The sequence below is a fragment of the Mustela putorius genome, unplaced genomic scaffold (assembly GCF_011764305.1).
Source record: "Mustela putorius furo isolate JIRA1106 unplaced genomic scaffold, ASM1176430v1.1 tig00000460_pilon_pilon_pilon, whole genome shotgun sequence".
Classification (NCBI taxonomy): Eukaryota; Metazoa; Chordata; class Mammalia; order Carnivora; family Mustelidae; genus Mustela; species Mustela putorius.
In genome coordinates this window covers 3,670,583-3,695,082 of record NW_025421389.1, presented here as the reverse complement: position 1 = coordinate 3,695,082, position 24,500 = coordinate 3,670,583, and the positions used below count along the sequence as shown (strand labels likewise).

Below are 24,500 nucleotides of genomic sequence, written 5' to 3'. Positions count from 1 at the left end.
ATTTGCAACACCTATATGTTAATGATTAATATAGCATGGGGTTTTGATTTTGGCATACATAGTCCTATGATGATTTGATTTATTCATAATTTTTCCCCATTTGTATTCCTGTGATGTCCTTTGGCTTTGATTACAAAAAACAAATCTTTACACAATAAACATTCATCTGCACATTTCTCATTTGCCTATGGCAACTGAAATAATCCTATATTATTTTGCCTCAATAAGATTGAAAAAAAGAGGGCAAACCTAGACACAAATCTTAGTTGAAAGTACTCCCCATAAGTAATTATCTGAAAGATCCATCCTCATATCATTTAAAAATATTAGCCTTAAAATAATGATACAACCTCTAAAAATTATTATATGTGACTTGTGAGTCTCTAAATGTGCAGATTCAAAATGAAACTCAAAATAACTAGCTTAAGAAACATGTTCGCTTTCTTTATAACCTGATGAAATTGTCTTTGGTGCTAAAACATCATGTAGGCAAAGGCATCTGACCCTATTGAAACAGAGCTTTTGGTTCTTTCCAATCATTATGTAGACAAAAATAATATTTTAATCTGTTAATGAAATATGGTTGAAATTATTGCAAAAGTCTTTCTTGTATACTCTTTATCATCTGCAACTTCAAAAAAGATTGATGTTAAAAATTTGAATTATGAAATAGACTTCTTACCTTTTATTCTCTCTCACTGCTTTGTCTCCCTTCTTCCAAGAGATGGTTGGTTTTGGAGAGCCTTGAGGTTTGCACTCTATGATGACTTCTTGGCCTTTGGTAACAATGATTGTTTTCTTCAGTTGATTCAATGCAAAAGTAGGGGCTGAAGCTATGACAAAAAAAAAAAATAATAATGTTAATTCTTCCAGAAGCAATGGCAATAATCTCTAATGGATGATTCATCATGATTTTGCATCTCTTCTGGGAAACATTTGTAATAAAATTGTAGGATACCTACACATTTAAAGGGCATTAACTCAAAATTTAAACTTGTAATTAATTAATATCTTATTGGCTGCTCTTTCTATTAGTAGATAATGGTTTCATATAATGTGGGGTCCATAGACAATGGCTGTTTCAAAAGATAACATGATTCAATTATTATTATCAGTTTTAATTATGAAAGACATTATAATGATCACCTTGAGCAAGAGAAGAAGGGGATGGCCAAGAAAGTCTATCGGGGACTTTCTTTGGAAAAATGGGGGTTACATGTGGAGTAATTGATCCTGTGTCATCCATTTCCTATCTATGAGTCTTAATACATATTTTACTTTAATGTTATACAAAATTAAATGTAGTTTTTACAAAAATACATTTAAAATTGAATTATTTAAATTTCAATTAAAAATTTAACTTCATTGTTTGCAGTTATATAACAAGGTCTGATCATTCATTAATATTAATATTGTTTTCACTGATTTTCATGAAAATACTTTTGATTAAATTTCTTCAAGTAATTCTAGTGGGCAGCTGTAGGTTGAGGATACTGGACTAAAAGAACATGTGACACAGAGACCAACACACACACATAAAGACCTTTTTTAATCTAAAAGAGAACTTGAAAGATATGTCTAAGAGTCTACTCTATCTGAGACATTTATTTAAACCAATTTGACAACTTCATGGATATTTCATAAATATTTTATGTCCATTATACAGCAGTATAATGCATGGCACAACATCATTAAAAACTATGTATATAACAAGAAAGATATGTATATAATTGAGATGGGTTAAGAATTGAAAGAAAGGTGAAGGAATTTTATATGACTACAGATAATGATTTTGTTTGCTTAGTAGGAACAGAACTTGTAAGAGGTAATTTTGAAAATATCTCTAGTGAATGAGAAAAAAACATATTTGGGAGTATTTCTGGATAAACTATTAACTAGGTGAAGGCTGAATTAGCTTTCTTTTTTTTAAAGATTTATTTGAGAAAGAGCACAAGCTGGGGAAGGAAGGAGGCCAGCCTCTGCACTGAGTTGGGGAGTCTGAAAGGGGCTTGATCCCAGGACCCTAAAATAATGACCTGAGTTGAAATCAGATGCTTAACCTACTGAGCCACCTGCTGAGTCACCCCGAATTGGCTTTTTAACTCAGAAATATTGGAACATAAGCTGAGAAGAAAGTACATTTGTATTTGATTAGTTAGGCTGTAGGAGATGGAAATTTGTACTCCTGAGTCTATTTTAGGTGGGTTTATTATAATGTGGAAAAATTCTAAGAGCAAATATTCATAATTCAATAAGTTGACTTACAGTGTGCTACATTTAGCTGATATGTAAATGATAAATTCCCAGATTCCTGAGATCGTAGGTATTTCTGTTAATATTTGCTTTGGTAATTTTAGTGCAGAGCAAGTAGTGGGCTCCTGCTCACTTTGGGTGACATGAGTTATGAACACTTAAGTCTCTCTCTTGTATTACAAACTTCTCAGACCCAAGTTTAGGAAACTAGAATGCTAAAAAGTAAAATTCATTCAGTGGCTCAAACATGCTCAGTTTGGGAAGCCTATTCTATTGGATGGAATCATTGGCTTAAATAGTAAGTACTTAAATAGTACTTAAATAGTAAGGTGCTAGTGTCCTATCAAGGGTGTAATCCCCTGGGACACCTGGATGTGGCCTCAGAAAGGCCTTCCTTTTCATGTAAGGATGATAATAGTTGGTACCCAATGATGAGAGGATGCTTTATCTTGGAGTGTTGTCTTGTCTATGATTAGCTGTATGGGTAAATATTAAGCATTTCTTTTCAAGTCATAAAATAGGTTTTTACAATCAGATTGTAAAATTTCAGTATAGGAAGAATTAGAGCATGAAAAGAAGCTACACATTTTTCCCATTTATTTACTTAGAAATTGCATACCTAGAATCTTCAGCTCAGCACTTGCATAAATGGCTCCATATTTATTTTCGGCCAAACACTGATACATTCCAGCATCCGACTGATTCACATGGTGGATCACCAACAATCCATTAACCATCTCAATCCTATTCTGTAACAAAATAAAAAAAAATAGATATAGAAAGTGAATAAATTACACAGATTTTGCAGTTATTCTTTCCTAGACCAAGGGGGGAAAAAAACCTCCAATAAATACAGCTGAGCATTACTTGACAACTTAGCAATATGAATTAACTGTTCATTATTTTATGATAAAATGTCTTTTGTAAATTATAACTATTTCTTGGCAAGAAAAGATATTATAACTGTATATTCCTGTAGTTATTCTTTAAAAAAAAAAAATTTTATGTATTTTTTTGACAGAGAGAGATCACAAGTAGGCAGAGAGAAAGAGAGAAAAAGAGGAGGAAGCAGGCTCCCTGCCTAGCAGAGAGCCCGATGTAGGACTTGATCCCAGGACCCTGGGATCATGACCTGAACCGAAGGCAGAGGCTTAACCTACTGAGCCACCCAGGCACCCCTCCTGTAGTTATTCTTATGAGTTTTAGTTTTAGTTTTAGTTTTGTTTTTATACTGAGCAGGTTTGTTTGGTATACTAGTACAGCTTGTGAAGTATAATCAGCAGATGAAGATTTTATTTGACTTCATTTTACAGAAGGAGAAGGGGTTCACATGTGGCCTTTGGTGACAATTGTGACTGTAGGCAAGTAGGACAAAGTTAAAAATAGCCCAAATCAAAACAAGAATCCTTTTATGATGTTAATCTAGTCAGGGATTTGCCTTTTTCTCACTTCCCAACAAATTCAGGAAAGAAACTGCTCTGCAACTGGAGTCTGTATAAAATTATTGGTCAAAGAATATTAACTCCATCATCAGATAAAATATAATACAGAAGTCAAAAAACTGAGCATGTGCAAATTGAGGTCAAGTGAGGCCAAGAGCACATTTCAAAAATGAATTTAAAATTTAAAATGTTGTTAAACAACCAGGTGTCTTGTCTACTTAATGCCAAGCAAATCACTCTTTTAATTTTAGTGAGCAGTGCTTTACCTATCAAAATAGATGCAAGGTAATTTTACACAATTTTCAAAATAAACCTATTCACTTTGCAGAAGTGAATTTACTTTACTTTACTTGGATGCTGAAAGTAAAAAATATGACCAGTGTATTCCTTTCTCAAGGTTTATCTGGTATCCTTAGAAAATTAGAGAGAGAGAGACAATGAATCAATGTCTCAGGATTCTCATATCCTCTTTTCTTTAATAGCTCTATAGTTCTTTGTATTTCTGTATTTCTTTAGAGTATTTAGAGTATTGTGTTTTCTTTGGGCCTAACTGGTTTTGGAATAATGGAATGTTGGAGCTGGATGGGACTGTGGGAAAGATCTGATACAATCTCTTCATTTTACAAAGAGGCAAAATGAACCCCAAAGAAGTAAATGACAGAAAAGAGGCCTTTTGGTAGAGGAAGGATCTGGGCAGAATATATATATATATATAAAATTTATTTTCAACTTCCTATACCTCCCCTCCATTTTGGTCATACCTAACAAACTATTCTCCCTTTGCCTTCCTTTCTGCAAAGGCCACAATAAAGGAGTTAGCTAAAATTATTCCTATTATTTTAAAATTAAATAGTAATTGATTTAAAAAAACTCATGCAGTAGATTTACTAAAAAGATATTTAAGTCTTTTAAATCCTGCTAAGTAGGATGTCACAGAAAAAAAACTTGTCCAGGATACAGAAAGCTAGGAATCTAGTATGCTTTCATTTCTCACTAAAAACGTGACCTTGGGCAAGTCACTTTACTTCTGGGCCTTAACTCCACCATTTGTAGGGGGACAGCAACAAGGTAGATGATATCTAAAAATCAGTTAGAAATAGCAATGAATCTATGATAATAATTGATATTTTTCTATGAATTTATAGGATTGAATAAATTTAAAGAAACAATGTATTACTTAAAAAAGTAATGAGATAATTTTAAAAAATTATTTTACACCTGTTATATTTCTCACTTAAAATACATTAGAAGGCACAAATAAGAAATGACTTGCCATAAGACGAAAAGAGGTAGTTTGTCCTGTGTGAAATCCTGTTAAATTACACAAGAAAAGGCTAACATTTTCCAATAGTACCTGAGGCAAGAGGGGCACTCCATTCTTCAGCCAACGGTACGTGGGTCGGGGTTTTCCAGTAGCCTTGCATTCCCATCGAAGAGGGCTCCCACTGTCCAGCTGAGTGTCATTCAGTTTTTCCACCCAGTGTGGATAAGCTATAAGAATTTAAGCATTAAAGAAAGATGATTTCATTTCTCAAATACATTACGAAATTCAAATTCATATGGAAGTATTCCTTGCATTAAAAAAAGTATTAGTTCTAATAATTGTATGTATTTGAAAGAAGCACAATATTGCATTTCACACTGAACTCTATGTAAAAGGATATAGCAGTGACAATATTGTGACAATTAAAAACACTTTCATAAGCTAGATCCACTGTATCTTACTGTTTTACAAGTTTATTGCTGTGCCTCCAATATCTCCAAGGTATCAGACCTTGTTCAGAAGGAAATCAGGTACTTAGAGACATAACTTTTTCTAGGTATTAAGGCAGCATTAGCACAAACTGAAATAATACAACATGTCTATTTGCTGAATAACTGCTTTTTTTAAAAAAAAAATTTATTTATTTGACAGAGAGAAATCACAAGTAGGCAGAGAGAGAGAGAGGGGAGGAAGCAGGCTCCCCGCGGAGCAGAGAGCCCAACGCGCGTCTCGATCCCAGGATCCCGGGATCATGACCTGAGCCGAAGGCAGAGGCTTTAACCCACTGAGCCACCCAGGAGCCCCAACTGCTTTGTTTTTTTATTTTTGTTTTTCTTAAAAGAACCTGAATGGAATAGGAAAAATAATTTGTAAATTCAAATTCACTTGGAGTAAAGTTTTTCTGTATTTACTAGTATTCTTCAAAGATTTAAAAAAATATTTTCAAAGTTACAAGTGAAAAATTACTTTACCAAGAAATAATGTAATTTAAAAAACATTATAAGGTACAGAATAATGTCTTTATTGACTAATTTTTTAAATAAAATTATTGAAAACCAAGTGACTATTTGTCCACAAATACTCTTTTTGAAACAGCTAAAACAATAACTATGAAAAAATATTGAACTGAACGAACTCTTTCTCTTTAGCAACCTTTTTGGCATAAACCAATAATATTTTACTTTCTGACAGTGAGGACTTTGATTATTGATTCATTTACCTCATACTATTTTGTCCTTTCTTAGTCTCAGAGGTTCTTAGGGATATAGGAGCATCTATCTTACTTTTTTTCCTTTAAGGAGTATATACTGTGGTAGAAGAAATCTAAAGTCAGTGTCACAGAATATAAGAGCACAAGAAAGGAAAGAAGACGCACTAAAGGAAACTGCACATGAATAATAGTTGGTCTGAGGGGGCAACAGATGTCCAAAAACTAACCAGTTTCAAAGGGAGGAGAAGGAGGAAGAGAAAAAGAACTCTGATTTATTAAATTCTAGTCTTAGGAACTGAGCTACATTATTGATTAATCCCTGGAACATAGATCCTGAAAACAAACATACTTAAATTTATGAATCAGGAAACTTTGGTTCAGAGAGGTTAAAAAAATGTACCCAAGGTCAAACAGTTAATAAGGGATAGTAACCACTTTCAAAATAATATATTTCTGACTTCAGAAAGCATACAATTCTTTCAATCCATTCCAGCAGATTTAAAAATGAATCAGAAGCATTTATTGCGTTCATAACGTGTTTTGCCTTCTACTGGTCTCTAAATGGGAATTTTGTATTTAATAGCTCATTTGTCTTCTTGGCAATATAGTCTGGTTTTTAAAGAGCCTTACTTTGGCATAGTCAGAATTTGTAGGCCTTTGAACAACTCTGTGATTCAACTTCAAGTCTAGGAGCTGTCATGCAAAAATCTTACCAGGGAGAGCTTCAAATATTAATACTGACTTTTGTGGCTGGTTCCTAAAATCATTTCTTTTATAATTTTCTGTCATAATACGCTAAAACTACTGATAAGAATGGTAAGAAACGAAAGCAATATTAAACTCTACTTTCTCATTAGGACTTTCTGTGTACTTTCCTACTCTACTTTGCCAGTTTATTTCATACTACTCATGACCCTTGTAATCCAAGTATACAGATGTGCTGTCTCCCAAGCACACTCTGTATCTTCGTCAAATTTTTAAATCCATGTGGAATGTTCTGCTTCTCTTGTCTCTTTTAGTTTTACTAATAATTCAAAGTTTAGTCTAAATTACATAGTGTTTATTAACTCTAAACTCAAAAGGGAGTCATCTGTACCATCTTTGGGTATGTTTAGTTCTTAGGCACCTGGAAAATAATCATGATAGAGCTTGTTACTCCTGTTGATGACTTAAACATCTATTGGGTTTTTTACTTGTTTATGGTTTGGCACCCCATCTAGATAGCAAGATCATCAAGAGCAAAGTTGACATGACATATACACTTATTTTAGACATAACTGACCTACATATAAAATTAATTATAGGATATTGGTTAGTTATACATGTATATTTTTATGTTTTTGTTTTAGGCTAGTTATATTTGCCTTGTTTCTTTGTGTACTATAATGGGAGTTAAAAAGAAATTGAAAAGAGAACTAAAAAGTTACTCAAATGAAAAATTAAGAGAGAAATAATTATTGAAATAAAAATATATTGTATCGTCTAGGCAATAAAAAAAATTAGAAATTAAGTCAATATTTCTTCAAACATATTTGGATTACTCTACAATACTAGCCTAATTTAGAGTCTTGATTCCAAAATGAATTTGTCATAGGAACCAACAATTGATAAATGAAACTAAAAGGAAATAATTCTGCTTCCTTTCAGCAACTATTTATTGGACACCACTATTGGTGCAATGCTTAACACTGAGGATAACAATAAGTTACAATGTGTGTTTGCTCTCAGCTCAAAGTCTAGTAGACAAGACAGACATTGAATTAAAATACTCAGATTCACTCTACCAGCAATTCTACAAATAAAAATGGTCTTTTATACTGCCCCTAGAATTAAACACACAATCAAAACACTAGTAACTTCTTGATCTATCTTTTGTTAGGCCACCTTTTTTAGGGGGTAAAAGAATGGGACTTTAAACACCTAAACACCATTACACTCTCACCAGATGCATTGCATATTGGCAACAATTTATGTAATACATTTGAGCTTCAGATCAGTCTCCAGGTTACATTTTTAAAAACAGTAAGCAGATGTGCATAAAGAAACTCTTGCTTATTATCTCTTGTCATTAGAAAATCTCAAAACCCCTATTGATAAAACCTAATTGTAATTGGTCTCCTTCATTACTCCTGTATTTTTAAGTGTTGAAGAGTCAACATATTTAATCACATAAATAATTTTTAATATTAGGACTCTCAGCTGTGAGGGGTAAAATGGTATATTGGAAAGATAATACAGTTGGGGGTAAATGTAGGTTCAAATCCAATGCTACCCTGCCCTTGCTCTAATATGTGATCATGAATGTATTACTTTAATGAGTATCATCTGTAAGCCATAGATGATAATTCCTATTTCAATGGGCTACTATGATGATATATTGGTTATAAATATTGGTTACTTTACTTCCTCAATCTATTGCTCATGCATTAACATGAACTTCATTTTCTATCAACTGTGAATATACATCATAACAGTGAAATTCAAGGTGACATACATACTCCAAAGAAATAGGACTGAAAAAATTGTCTTTGTGTATACAAGTTTCAATCCATAATATACAATTTTGTATTATCTTCTATGGTAAATATTTAGTGTATTTTAGTGGCTAAAATTTTTTTTTTAAGATTTTACTTATTTATTTGAGAGAGAGAGAGAGAGAGAGAGAAATAGAACAAGCACAGGGGAGAGGCAGAGGAACAAGAAGATTCCCTGCTGACTGTAGAGGAGCCCAGGACCTGAGATAATAATCTGAGCCAAAGTCAGACACTTAATCGACTGAGCCACTTAGGTGCCCCAGCAGCTAAAATACTTTTAAAATCATGCTTAATACAGAAAAACACAGATCCAGAGAAAAGAAAAAAACAGAGAATGAGAACTAATGGTGAGGATTTTTATTTTTCTCTAATATTAATAAAAGATGAGTAAGTAGGAATTAACTACTCTCCATCAGTTCTTATCTCATACCTTAGCTCAGCTCAATATTTTCCCGAGAGGCAGTATGTTTAGTTGGATATTATGCTGATATTATTGCCAGTTCTAAGTTGGAATCTGGTTTTATAGCTTATTATTATTGGGACATGGAGTAATAAGCTCCTTAACCTTTCTAGGCCTTGGTTTCCCCACCTGTCAATCAGGAATGCTAATTTCTAAGAGTTATTATAAATTAGTACATGAAAAGTACCTAGTAACTGCAATAGTGTCCAAAACAAGTTCCTGGCAACTGTTTGTTCCCTTCATTAGTCCGTTAATCTTCCCTCACTTTAATTTCTTTATTTATTTTTCATGGTACAAAAGTATTTTATATGCACATCAGTACAGAAACACACAGATCCTATAGCTCATCCTTTAGAACTATAAGAGCCAAGTGAAAAGTCAATACAGAGACTTATTTTCACATATATATGTGTGTAATGCATAATATATTATATATGCAATATATATTACATCTATGCAATATATATTTTATTGTATTATGATATATATATTGTAATATACATTACAAATATGTGTGTATATATACACACATATATATATTACACATTAAGAATTGAACTATTACATTTTTTCTTCTTTCTAGATTTGTGACATCCATGTTTCCTGGTAGGTAATGTTCTATCAAACATGTACTAAATCAAAGCAGACAGATGAATAGTAAAACTTTGTTCTCTCCTACTAGTGCTGAGCTAGACCAGTGGAACACCATCTGACAGGATGAGGAACTGTAGAGCCTCTATCCCCCCAAAAAACCTAATGAACTGATTTATACAGAAAGGGTTTTAACAAACCTTTGGAAACACAACATACTATGAGAAAGGAATGGCTTTTATCCTGGACTATGTTTTTAGTACAGCATATGCATAAATTCATATTTGTCCCAGTAAAAGAGAAACAGCATCATAGAAAGCATTTTTGTTTTCATAGTACTAACAGCTAAAAAGCACAAAGAACATAATATTCTGATCTTTGGTGAATAATCCTGGAATTCTGAGAGTATATATGCTAGGTTTGCCTGATTATTCATCTATAAAAATATTTTCTTCTTTTTTTTTTAAAATTATTGAGAGAGCATGAGTGATTAGTGGGTGAGGGAGAAGAGAGAGAATCTTAAGCAGGCTCCACGTTCAGTGTGGAGCCCAAAACAGGGGTTGATCTCACTCCTGAGACAATAACCTAAACCAAAACCAAGAATTGGCTGCTTAATGAACTGGGCCATGCAGGTGCCCTCCAAAAATTCTTAAAAGAGATTTATAGAAATAGTGGGACTACCTCAAGACCAGAATACAGTATACTATTGAAGAACTACAAATGTAGACTAGGAATTGACTTTAATGTCTAGCTTTAAGTAAAGGACAGCTCTCTCAGTTGATTGCTAAAGCCAAGACTAGCTGTGATAGAAGATGCTTCAGAAGTCTCAAGAGGGGCAGCTGGCTTGAGTAACACCCTTGACAAATCTCCCAAATAGTCAAAAACACCTTTGAGACTGCAAGACTGAAACTGAAAGCTGTGAGAGCACAAAAAACCAGGTGGGACATGTGGAGCCTGCTGGGCCAAAGACCATTAAGATGGTGGGTTCTTTCAAATGCTGACATACCAACATTGTACACTGGAAAAGGGGCCTTGGGTAGAATGATGGACCTGGGGTTGTTCCAGAGGATCTTGACTCAAAAGAGGCTTCTGAGAAAGGCATCTACTCAAGGAGGAGGACTAGGATTACTGAACACAAGAAAGTGCTTCAGGAGAAACAAGTCTCAGGGAGAGTCAGGTGATTGTCTTTTGACCCATCAATACTTAACATTAATAAAGAGTTGCAGAATAAAGACAGTCTTTCCAGTATGTAATTCTTTTACATTAGCCAAAACCTCTCCCAATCTATTGGGCAACACTGAGAAAGATATCATTGCTGCAGGTGGGATCTAGGTTTGTGAATATTTCTGGGAAACTGTTATAGAATATGATTTACACAACAAAGCCACCATCAAACTGTTGCTTAAATCCAATCCCCTTCCTTCTTTTAAAGCCCTGTAGTACTCCCCTTGATCCCAAAACCAGACAAGGATCCCATCAAAAAAGAGAATTACAGACCAATATCCTTGATGAACACAGTTGCAAAAATTCTCAACAAAATACTAGCCAATAGAATCCAACAGTACATTAAAAGGATTATTCACCACAACCAAGTGGGATTTATTCCAGGGCTGCAAGGTTGGTTCAACATCCGCAAATCAATCAATATGATACAATACATTAATAAAGGAAAGAACAAGAACCATGATACTCTCCATAGATGCTGAAAAAGCATTTGACAAAGTACAGCATCCCTTCCTGATCAAAACTCTTCAAAGTGTAGAGATAGAGGGCACAAACCTCAATATTATTAAAGCCATCTATGAAAAACCCACCACAAATATCATTCTCAATGAAGAAGAACTGAGCTTCTCTGCTAAGGTCAGGAAGACGGCTGGGATGTCCATTATAACACCCCTGCTATTCAACATAGTACTAGAAGTCCTAGCCTCAGCCATCAGACAACAAAAAGAAATTAAAGGCATCCAAATCAACAAAGAAGAAGTCAAACTACTACTCTTCACAGATTATATGATCCTATATGTGGAAAACCCAAAAGACTCCGCTACATGGGAGTTTTTGTACAGGAACTTGTACAGGAATTCAGTAAAGTGTCAGGATACAAAATCAAAACACAGAAATCAGTTGCATTTCTTTACACCAACAATAAGACAGAAGAAAGAGAAATTAAGGAGTCCATACAATTTACAATTGCACCCCAAACCATAAGATACCTAGGAATAGACCTAACCAAAGAGGCAAAGAATATATACTGAGAAAACTATAAAGTACTCATAAATGAAATTGAGGAAGACAAAAAGAAATGGAAAAATGTTCCATGCTCCAGGATTGGAAGAACAAATATTGTGAAAATGTCTATGCTACCTAAAGCAATCTACACATTTAATGCAATCCCTATCAAAATCCCATCCATTCTTTTTTTCAAAAATGGAACAAATAATCCTAAAATTTATATGGAACCAGGAAAGACCTTGAATAGCCAAAGGAATATTGAAAAAGAAAGCCAAAATTGGTGGCATCACAATTCCGAACTTCAAGCTCTATTACAAAGCTGTCATCATAAAGGCAGCATGGTACTGGCACAAAAACAGACAAATAGATCAATGGAACAGAATAGAGAGCCCAGAAATAGACCCTCAACTCTATGGTCAACTAATCTTCGACAAAGCAGGAAAGAATGTCCAATGGAAAAAAGACAGCCTCTTTAACAAATGGTGTTGGGAAAATTGGACAGCCACATGCAGAAAAATGAAACTGGACCTTTTCCTTACACCACACATGAAAATAGACTCAAAATGGATGAAGGACCTCAACGTGAGAAAGGAATCCATCAAAATCCTTGAGGAGAACACAGGCAGCAACCTCTTCGACCTCAGCCACAGCAACTTATTCCTAGGAACATCGACAAAGGCAAGGGAAGCAAGGGCAAAAGTGAACTATTGGGATTTCATCAAGATCAAAAGCTTTTGCACAGTAAAGGAAACAGCAACACCAAAAGACAATTGACAGAATGGGAGAAGATATTTGCAAACGACATATCAGATAAAGGGCTAGTGTCCAAAATCTGTAAAGAGCTTAGCAAACTCAACATCCAAAGAACAAATAATCCAATCAAGAAATGGGTAGAGGACATGAACAGACATTTCTGCAAAGAAGACATCCATATGGCCAACAGACACATGAAAAAGTGCTCCATATCACTCAGTATCAGGGAAATACAAATCAGAACCACAATGAGATACCACCTCACATCAGTCAGAATGGCTAAAAATATCAAGTCAGGAAATGACAGATGCTGGCGAGGATGCAGAGAAAGGGGAACCCTCCTACACTCTTGGTGGGAATGCAAGCTGGTGCAACCACTCTGGAAAACAGCATGGTGGTTCCTCAAAAAGTTGAAAATAGAGCTACCCTATGACCCAGCAATTGCAATACTGGGTATCTACTCTAAAGATACAAACGTAGTGATCTGACGGGACACATGCACCTGAATGTTTATGGCAGCAATGTCCACAATAGCCAAACTATGGAAAGAACCTAGCTGTCCATCAACAGATGAATGGATAAAGAAGATGTGGTACATATACCCAATGGAATACTATGCAGCCATCAAAAGAAATGAAATCTTGCCATTTGCGACAACATGGATGGAACTAGAGGGTATTATGCTTAGCGAAATAAGTCAATCAGATAAGACAACTATCATATTATCTCCCTGATATGAGGAAGTGGAGATGCAACATGGGGGATTTGGGTGGTAGGGAAAGAATAAATAAAACAAGATGGGATCGAGAGGGAGACAAACCATAAGAGATTCTTAATGTCACAAAACAAACAGGGTGATGGGGGGGATGGGGGTAGGGAGAGGGGGGTGGAGATATGGACATTGGGGAGGGTATGTGATATGGTGAATGCTGTGAAGTGTGTAAACCTGGTGATTCACAAACCTGTGCCCCTGGGGCTAATAATACATTATATGTTTATTTTTAAAAAATGCTCTGTAGTCCTGAAACTTTGTTTAAAAGCTAGAAAATCTGAAAGTGTGAACAGCATGCAATGTACATCAGCCACTTCATCTTTATGGTGCTGTAAACTTGTGAAAACTGTCATGTTAAATCCAAGAATCTGCTCTGATAGCTGTTCTTCAAAATACTTCCCTACCAAAGAGATAGATTCATTAAAAATAGGCATATAGGTGATTTTATTCTTTCCTGTCTTCAAACTCCTGGTAGAATGAGACTGTGAAATCTGAAATATCCAACCACAGCATCACATGCTGGGTCAGAGGCGGAAAAGGTGGTGTAAGGAAAAGGTCCAGTTTCATTTTTCTGCATGTGGCTGTCCAATTTTCCCAACACCATTTGTCAGAGGCTCTCATCCTCTAAGGGGTCCCTCACTGCCATGGTCTCAGCATTTGCATTCATGCACAGGGCAAGCAGGTCTGTCTGCCTCCTATTGCACCCATGGCCCAATCTCCTCGGTGCTCCATAGACACCAGATGGCCCAGCAGGGTAGCACCTGCCCAGGCTGGAGGCTTCAGGCTCCCCGCAGGGGGCCATAGGTTCGCTGGGCCCTACATCTGTGCATGTGTTGCTCGTTACCTGACTAGCATCTGGTCTTCACAGTTTACCTTGAAGAATGGTGTGTATATCTAAGCACTAATCATTATAATAGCATAGAGTTATAAAAATTATCCACTGTGTGCTGGGCATAATGCTTAATGATGGGAAAAATAGGAAAAATAACAAACCAAACAAAAATAGTCATTGTCTTGGAAAAACTTTTTATCAAATTGCAGACATTGGCAGGTATTAAAATTTGTGAGGGCACTCCCCAGAGATTTTACAAAAATAAGGAAATCTATAACACTACACTGCAATGAAAATAAAGCTGTGTTCCTTATTGGATATTTAGTACAATGCAATGTAATTTTCTCTTAAAAGTCTTGGTTACAGGTATATATTAATACTGATATATTTCTAGTCTAAATTGTCAATACAATCATTTCAGTGATCTTAGTGACAGTGTCCTTACCAACAGGGTGACAAATTACTAGTTGATGGAGCACATGATATATATTTAAACTCATAGATCATGCATCTTTATCTAATATTTTTCGGTATACAAAGTACCTCCTGTTGAGAGCTCCTTATATATAAAATTGTTTAAAATTGTTTGAGCTTCCTTCCTTCTTTCCTTTTTCCCTCCTTACTTCTTTCTTCCTTTGTTTTCTCATTCTTTTCATTTTGAGAACTTTAACAAGGAACGTTCAATTTACATTGGAAATATAGATCCTGGATTTATGTTATTATTTTTTTAAGATTTTATTTATTTGGCAGAGATCACAAGTAGGCAGAGAGGCAGGCAGAGAGAGAGTGGGGAAAGCAGTCTCCCCACCCAGCAGAAAGCCTGATGCAGGGCTCAATCCCAGGACCCTGAGATCATGACCCAAGCTGAAGTCAGAGGTCTCAACCCACTGAGCCACCCAGGCACCCGGACTATAATATATTTTAAACAAAAGACTATTTAATATATTAAATATGCAGTTTTTCTAAGTTTCAATTATTACTAAAATTTTGTGGTTTTTAAAAGATTTATGTATTTGAGAGAGAGAAAGAGAGAGAGAGCACACATGCAAGCCGGGGTGTGGGACAAAGGGGGAGGGAGAGAAAGGAAAGAAGCAGACTCCTCGCTGAGTGTGGAGTTCCATGTTCCTTGTGGTTTGATCTCTAGAACCTGAAATCATGACCTGAGCTGAAACCAAGAGTCTGAGGTTTAACCAACTGAGCCACCCAGGTGCCCCTAAAACTTTGGTTTTTGCTAATTTATTTTTTTTCCTTTTCATGAGTATTGTTTCCAATTTTATTTATTTATTTAACAGAGAGAGATCACAGGTAGGCAGAGAGGCAGGCAGAGAGAGAGAGGAGGAAGCAGGCTCCCTGCTGAGCAGAGTGCCTGATGCGGGGCTCAATCCCAGGACCCTGAGAACATGACCTGAGCCGAAGGCAGAGGCTTTAACCCCCTGAGCCAGCCAGGTGCCCTTTCGTGAGTATTGTTATTCGAATATATTGGCTAAATAAGACACATAGCTTCACCTTAATTTTTATTATTTTACTGCCATGGACTTCTTCATGTTGTGCCATTTGTTGCATTATTTTTATAATATAAATTTTGAATTATAAATAATAAAATATATGGTTTAAATTTATGCCTACTACCTATATTACCACTTATTTTGTAATGATTTGACCAAAAAAATGAGACTAGAAAGATTGAAAGTTTGCCTTGGAAGCTTGACTCATCCATTGAATAACATCTAACTGACCATGTGAAATATTCCCGTAATTACACTTTCCAAAAGAAAGTGAGCCACAGGAAAAACCCTATGTTTTTAGTACTCTGTGAATATTGACCATTTAGATAAAAAGTATCAGGCTCTAGTTCTTCCAATAGGTGAGGACCAGGTGTTAGACCTTCCAACAGAAATCCATTCCCCTGAAAGGAGAACATTCTAATTACAAACCATGGATTTAGTGGAATATTCATGTATCATACTACTCTGTATCAACTGCCAGTCAAGTGGAAATGCTAGCCAAGATTCTTCTACAGAGTTTGACAGGTGAGGACTGAATATGTAATAATCAAGATACTTCTCAAACTGAAAGAGAGATTGTTGTAACTGTCCCAGTGGTACTGACATTAACTGGGATTATCCAGGAAAAACAGGAGCAGAGTAGAAAACTACCCTAAATATGGGCTACAGTGAAAGGCCAAATTCTTCCAGATACCTTCCCAAACTGTCAGAAATATGTACCAGAGTAGCAAGCTGGTCCAGTTTCTTTTTCTAGTCTACAATCTTGATTATTTTCTATCAAAAATGATGCATGCTTTGGGCAGGTTTGTCCTTACCTGATTGGCCTATAGTGTACATCAAATTGTGTGTGACAAGGAGAGCCATACCTTGTTTCTAAGTAGCATACTCTCTTAAAGTAAGCCAGTAGTATTGAGTGAAATCATTTTTCCCCATTTTCCTGGAAATAATTATTGCTGCCATGAATCAAATAGCTGGAGTGGTGAGTGGTGCAAGTAGAGTAGGGCCATATAGAAACTTCTGTCTCCAACTGTGAATCACATTACAGTTAGGTGTGGGCCATTTTTCACCACACAGAAAGATTTGCACTCCTTGCATTTTTTTTAAAAGATTTTATTTATTAATTTGACAGAGAGAGAGATCACAAGCAGGTAGAGAGAAAGGGGGAAGCAGGCTCCCAGCTGAGCAGAGAGCCTGATGCAGGGCTTGCTTCCAGGACCCTGAGATCATGACCTGAGCCAAAGGCAGAGGCTTAACCCACTGAACCACCCAGGTGCCCCACTCATTGAATTTTTTGTGTTCTGAGTAGTAATGTTCTGGTTGAACACCTTTCAGTATCAGATTTTTATCTGTAGAGATAAAATAGTATCTATCACTTTTGAGGATAAACTGATATTATATGAATGTTACTAATATGATTCAAATCAAATCAAATCAAACTGATGTGATCTGTATGTTAATTATTGTTCACTGGGGTACAGAAGCAACATTTTTTTCATATGGCTAGACAGTTTACTTAATTATATAATAAGAAATCATGAACAGTTTGCTTTGTGAATTTCTTCAAACTACCATACCCATGGCCTAAAAATAAACAAACCAGTGCTAGTGTTTCAATCTGGCAAACTTCTAAATGACTGTTTCTTTTCCATGACGCTTTTCCCTCTTTAGCTTTTAAAGAATGGTTTAAATCCTTTGGAAAGCATTTCCTGAATCAGCCCATTAGAATGCAGTAGACTCTACTCCTTTGCACTTGCCTTTATCACAGCAGGCAGCATGCTCTGCTCTAATGTGGGGTTTGTTTTTCATCTAATCCAATGAACCACAAGTTCCTTGAAAGCTCTGCTGCTAGTATGTCGAGCAATAATATACACTTAATAACCATTATTTGAATAAATGAACTTATGAAATGTGCATGGTAGATTCAATAAGGTTGGACTGCTGAAATCCTAAAGGAGATATTAGAGATAAGGGAAGAAAAGTCACACCGAATTCAGATATTAATATTTTAAGCAATTCTTTAAAAGTTCTTTTGAAGGACATTAGGCTTTTAGGAGAACTGATCTTGAGATGCAATGACAGTTGTAGTTGCTTGGTGGATTCAGCCAAATACGTAAGTTGGATAATTTTATCTTGAAAGCATCTGAATTTTCTTATAACAATGTTCTGCATTATAGTATTCCTCTTTTTTGTTTGTTTGTTTGTTTGTTTGTTTTTTACTCTCTTCATTTAGGAAATAAAAATACTATCACTTGCTCATTATGCATAATATATACTATAAAAGCAAATATGAAAAGTAGATACAATTTATGACCCTTTGCAGTAAAGATGAGATTGTAGGTATTTTTGAAGTAGATTCTCCCAGTTCTTGCACACAACCTGGTTGGCTCTTTGGTATTTTGGACAACTTAAGTGGTTGTAGGCTGAAGAGGCTATTTATCTTTTAGATGTATTAATTTAAGCCAGGGGTCAGCAAAGAGTTCTTTTGTAAAGGACCAGATAGCAAATCTAGGCTTTGCAAATCACCTACTTAATTCTGTCTTAACTACTTTATTCTGCCACAAAAGTGCAAAAGCTGACATAGACAATATGTAAACAAATGGGTGTGGCTGCATTCCAAAAAATTTTATTTACAAAAAAGTGATTGTTGAGCAGGATTTGGTTCATGGGCAATAGATTACAACTCCTGACTCAGGCCAGGGGCAAGAATAAATTAACAAAGGTTACAAGATTTTTAAGTTATCAAAGAATGGCTTTGGTACCAGGAAAATATCTTATTTGTAAGTATATCTACTTTCTATACAAAGAACCTGATAATTCCCCACTCATTTTTAGTTAAAAATATTTCTGTATATAGAGTAATTTTACATGATATTTTTCATGCAAAAGAAGTATGATTAAAAAATTATTACTTGGGTTTTTTTGGTACTACCTAACAAAGAATATTCAGTTCAAATTAATTTGCATTTTCAGTTTGACTCTTGGGATGAGAGCAACATGCTTTGCTGAGAGCACTTACTGTATACTTGTAACTGTCCACGAAAAGAATTTTTTCCACGTGAGTTTTCAGCTCTGCACTCATATAGGCCTGCATCATCCAGCTGCACGTTGGGTATTTCCAGGACTGCCTGAGATTTCCGCAGACGTGCCTTACTAGGAATATAACCGTTAACCTTCATCCATGTGATTGTTGGAACTGGGCTACAATAAGGAGCAAAAATGCCGTTAATATACTTTCCACTATTAGGAACATAGATTCTATTATCTGGTAACTTAAGCACTTAATAGGCTGAGTGCTATAAAGTGTAATCACAATTAAGGACCATGTGTTGGATGATGTACTTCACTTTCCATGTATATTGTCTGGGAAGTAGTTACACTCAAAGAAGATAGTTTCCTCTTCTTTCGTATTTCAGTAAAGCAATTCAGAGACAATATTTTATACATTTTAATACTCATACTTTATTTAAAAAAATTAATTGAATGGTAAAGTAATTTGACAAAATTACAAAAGTAATGCATGATTATTCAAAGATATTAAACAAAAGACTCATGAACTAAATGAACTAAGAACTCTTTTATGTCCACCTCCACAAATATCTTCTTTTTGCAACAACAAATATAATTTGCATGTAATCTCCCACCTTGTCTTTATGATGCATATATGTAACACATATGATTAGTTATTTCTGGTTTTGTTTAAAAAATAAGTTGTGTACTTGATATTTTATAACTAAAAAATCAAATTCAAGATCAACTCCCGACTTATTCTAGTTAATAACTGCATATTATTCCTTACATATATGTATCAGACTTTAATGAGCCATCCTCTATAGTTAGGCATTAAGTGTAGTCCCAGTTTTTTTTCTTTCCTTTTTTTTTTTTGCCACTAAAAAACAATATTGCTATAAACAAACTTGCACATATATTACATACTATTGCTTTTATTTGCTGCAGCAGACATTTACAAAAGTAGAATTGATGGATCAAATGCCGTGCACATTTTTCATTTTAATAAGTACTGCCAGATTCTTTCTCAATAATATAGTAGCAGTTTCCATATCTATCAGTAATATATGAGACTGTTTCTCCATATCCTTGCAGCCATTTTATGTGATCAATCTGTTTAATTTTTGTCAGTATCAAAAAGTAAAAAATGACATTTTGTTGCTACTTTAATATTTCTCTGAACTCAAAGAAGATTGAAAATTTTTTAGACTTTTTTAGGTTATTTGCATCTGCTTTTCTGTGAATTGTTTGTTTATGTTATTTTCCTATTTTTTCTTTCATTTTTCTATTTGCCTATTTGTATTTTTAAAATTTATTTCTTAGCATTCTTTGTGTATTAGAGCCACTAAGACCTTGTTTCTCAGAAAAATTCTCCCTCAGTGTATTGTTAGTCTATGATGACATCTCTGATACACTTTTATGAACATTTTTGGGGGAAATAAACATCTATAGTTTCCTTCACAATATCTATTTCTTGTTTGTTTAAAAAAAAGTATCTGTATATCTGCTTATGTCCTTATTGTCTAAACTGTTTCTGGCTGTATATTGTGTGTGTGTGTGTGTGTTTTTTTTCCTTTTGAATAGTTTGATCTTTAATCCACCTGGATTATATTCATGTGTTTCGTGTTAGAGAATATAACTAATTGTTTTAGTACCATTAAAGTAAAACCCCTTTCTCTATAATATCTGGTATCTTGTCTTTGTCACATAATTGATTTCACATACTTTTGTTTCAGGCTTCTCAGTTCAGTCCCACTGATTTATTTATTACTATCTATATTTAATGCACTTTATGGTTTGGACCCAGTCTAGTTTTTCAGTTTGATTTCTCACTGCTTCCTTCCATATCTCCTGACCCAGAAACATATCTCTGTGTGTTTCCAATTATATCTGTTAAAATCCTACTAATCCTTTGAGACCCATCTTAAATGCCTCCTCTTCAGCAAAGTCTTTCCTTATTTGTGTAGTCTACAGGGATTTTTTTTTAATATAAGTCCTTTTTTACTTTTTTTAAACTCACAGCTCTTACTACATTCTACCATAGATTATAATTGCTAAGTTTAACATTTTTTACACTAATTTTTCTTATAGAAGGCATAGCAGTGTTTACTATTATAAACAATTCTATAATAAACACCTGTGTATTTTGAAACCTTTTTTGATTAGTTCCTTAGGAATAAGGCATAGAATTGAAATTTCTGAATTAGAGTTGACAATTTTTCTTATTTATTTAGGTAGATACACATACCCAACATCTAAGAGGATTGAAACTTGCAGTTTGGAATAACCTAATATTGGCATAGCATATCATTTTTTTAATATGTATGAGAATTTGTGATCTTTTTAAGTTAGGATTTTTGCATCTATATTCAAAGGTGAGATTATTTTCTGCTTATTAGGTTTATTGGTTTGTATGTGTGCTTACTTCTTGTTGGTGAGTGAGTTGTTGGTTTGCTTACAAGACAATTTTTTAAAGATTTTATTTATTTATTTGACAGAGAGAGAGAGGTCACAAGTAGGCAGAGAGGCAGAGAGAGAGGGGGAAACAGGCTCCTTGCTGAGCAGACCCTGAGATTAGGACCTGAGCTGAAGACAGGGGCTTAACCCACTGAGCTATTCAGGCACCCACTTACAATATTTTGACAGATTTGGTTTTAGTTTTGACACATTTGGTATCATAATGAAGGATGATATCTTAGTGAACATGCTAGAATAGTACCCTTTTTCTGACAGCTTAAGTAGTATGGAAATGATATGTTCCTTTGGACACTGATAGAATTTTCCAAAAAAAAAAAAAAAAAAAGTCACTTGGGTCTGCCACCATTAGTGAAGTTAGTTTTTCAATAATATTTTTAGTTCCTTCCAGTTTTCCTTAATTGTGTTGTGTTCTGCTTGTGCCAATCTTACCAATTCATGTTTTCTTAGAAAAATCAAGTATTCCATCCCTAATTTCAATGTTTTAGCAGTAAGTTGCTTAAATAATTCTTTAAATTTATTAAAAATTTCTTAATCATGAACAGTTGCTAATGGAGTAGTAGTAAAGTGTGGGTTCTCCAGCTAGACATTCTGGGAATAAAACGTTCCACAACCATATGTTATTTAACATCTTTTTTTTTCCCCTTAAATGTACAATATGGGGGAAATAATATGACCTATTTCAGAGAGTAGTTGTGAACATTAATTATTTAAATTACGGGGGGAGTAGTCAAGATGGCAGAGAAGTAGCAGGCTGAGACTACATCAGGTAGCAGGAGATCAGCTAGATAGCTTATCTAAACATTGCAAACACCTACAAATCCAACAGGAGATTGTAGAGAAGAAGAACAGCAATTCTAGAAACAGAAAGTCAACCACTTTCTGAAAGATAGGACTGGTGGAGAAGTGAATCTAAAGCGATGGGAAGATAGACTCCGGGGGGAGGGGCAGGCTCCTGGCAAGCGGCGGAGCAACGGAGCACAAAATCAGGACTTTTAAAAGTCTGTTCCACTGAGGGACATCACTCTAGAGGCTAAACCAGGGTGAAGCCCACGCAGGGTCAATATGGCGCAGGTCCCGCAGGGTCACAGAAGAAGTGGGGGTGTCTGAGTGTCGCAGAGCTTGCAGGTATTAGAATGGTGAAGCCGGGTACAGAGACAGAGCCGAGGAGTGAGCTCTCAGCTCAGGGTTACCTTGAACCAGTCGCAGCCTGAGTGAGCTTGGAGTGTGGCCGGAGGCTAGGGAGATGGGAGTAATTGGGCGCTGTTCTCTGAGGGTGCACTGAGGAGTGGGGCCCCGACCTCTCTGCTCCTCTGGGCTAGAGACTAGGAGGCTGCCATTTTCATTCCTGTCCTCCAGAACTCTACGGAAAGCATTCAGGGAACAAAATCTCAGGAAATCAAACCAGAGTGGAATACTCAGCCTGGCCTCTGGTAAGGGCAGTGCAATTCTGCCTTCGCAAAGATACTTGAGAATCACTACAACAGGACCCTCCCCCAGAAGATGAACAAGAAATCCAGCCAGGACCAAGTTCACCTACCAAGGAGTGCAGGCTCAACACCAAGGAGAACAGCGGAATTCCAGAAGAAGAGAAAGCAAAGCACTGAACTCATGGCTTTCTCCCCATGATTCATTAGTCTTGCAGTTAATTTAATTTGTAGGGGGTTTTTTTTCAGGTTTTTTTTTCCTTCTGCTAAATTTTTTAAACTTTTACCCTTTTCTTTTTTAATGTTTTTTAACTAGTTTATCTAATATATATATATATATATATATATATATATATATATTTTTTTTTCTTTTTTACATTTTTCCTTTATTTGTTTTCTTTTTTTAAATTGTTTCTTTTTTTTTTTTTCTGAACCTCTTTTTATCCCATTTCTCCCCCTCATGATTTAGGGTCTTTTCTGATTTGTTTAAAGCATATTTTCCTGGGGTCTTTGCCACCCTTTTAGTATTTTACTTGCTCCTCATATACTCTTATCTGGACAAAATGACAAGCGGAAAATTTCACCACACACACACACAAAAAAGAACAAGAGGCAGTATCGAAGGTTAGGGACCTAATCAATACAGACATTGTCAGATCTAGAGTTCAGAATGAGGATTCTCAAGGTTCGAGTCGGGTTCGAAAAAGGCATGGAAGATATTAGAGAAACCCTCTTGGGAGATATAAAAGCCTTTTCTGGAGAAATAAAAGAACTAAAATATAACCAAATTGAAATAAAAAAAGCTATGAATGAGGTGCGATCAAAAAAGGAGGCTCTCACTGCTAGGATAAATGAGGCAGAAGAAAGAATTAGCAATATAGAAGACCAAATGACAGAGAATAAAGAAGCTGAGCAAAAGAGGGACAAATAGCTACTAGACCATGAGGGGAGAATTCAAGAGATAAGTGATACCCATAAGACAAAACAACATTAGATTAATTGGGATTCCAGAAGAAGAAGAAAGAGAGAGGGGAGAAGAAGGTATACTGGAGAGAATTATTGGGGAGAATTTCCCCAATATGGCAAAGGGAACAAGCATCAAAAACCAGGAGGTACAGAGAACCCCCCTCAAAATCAATAAGAATAGGTCCACACCCCATCACTTAATAGTAAAATTTACAAGTCTTAGTGACAAAGAGAAAATTCTGAAAGCATCCCAGGTAAAGAAGTCTATAACATACAATGGTAAAAATATTAGATTGGCAGTTGACTTATCCACAGAGACCTGGAAGGCCAGAAAGAACTGGCATGATATATTCAGAGCACTAAATGAAAAACATGCAGCCAAGAATACTATATCCAGCTAGGTTTCACTGAAAATAGAAGGAGAGATTAAAAGCTTCCAGGACAAACAAAAACTGAAAGAATTTGCAAACACCAAACCAGCTCTACAGGAAATATTGAAAGGGGTCCTCTAAACAAAGAGAGAGCCTACAAGTGGTAGATCAGAAAGGAACAGAGACAATATACAGTAACAGTCACCTTATAGGCAATACAATGGCACTAAATTCATATCTCTCAATAGTTACCCTGAATATTAATGGGCTAAGTGCCCCTGTCAAAAGACACAGGGTATCAGAATGGCTAAAAAAACAAAACCCATCTATATGTTGCCTACAACTCATTTTAGATCCAAAGACACCTCCAGATGTAAAGTGAGGGGGTGGAAAACAATTTACCATGC

At 35.3% G+C, this 24,500-nt stretch overlaps 1 protein-coding gene across 2 annotated transcripts in view; it reads right to left on the bottom strand.

Moving 5' to 3' along the window:
- Positions 1-24,500, bottom strand: part of CNTN5 (contactin 5) — a 1,359,165-nt gene that overhangs the window by 283,987 nt on the left and 1,050,678 nt on the right. For both annotated transcript variants that reach the window (XM_045080322.1, XM_045080321.1), the window contains 4 exons: positions 18,865-19,046; positions 5,050-5,186; positions 2,873-3,002; positions 683-833 (listed from right to left, as the gene is read on the bottom strand). In XM_045080322.1, the coding sequence (XP_044936257.1) occupies positions 683-833; positions 2,873-3,002; positions 5,050-5,186; positions 18,865-19,046 (600 nt within the window). The remainder of the gene's footprint in view (positions 1-682; positions 834-2,872; positions 3,003-5,049; positions 5,187-18,864; positions 19,047-24,500) is intronic.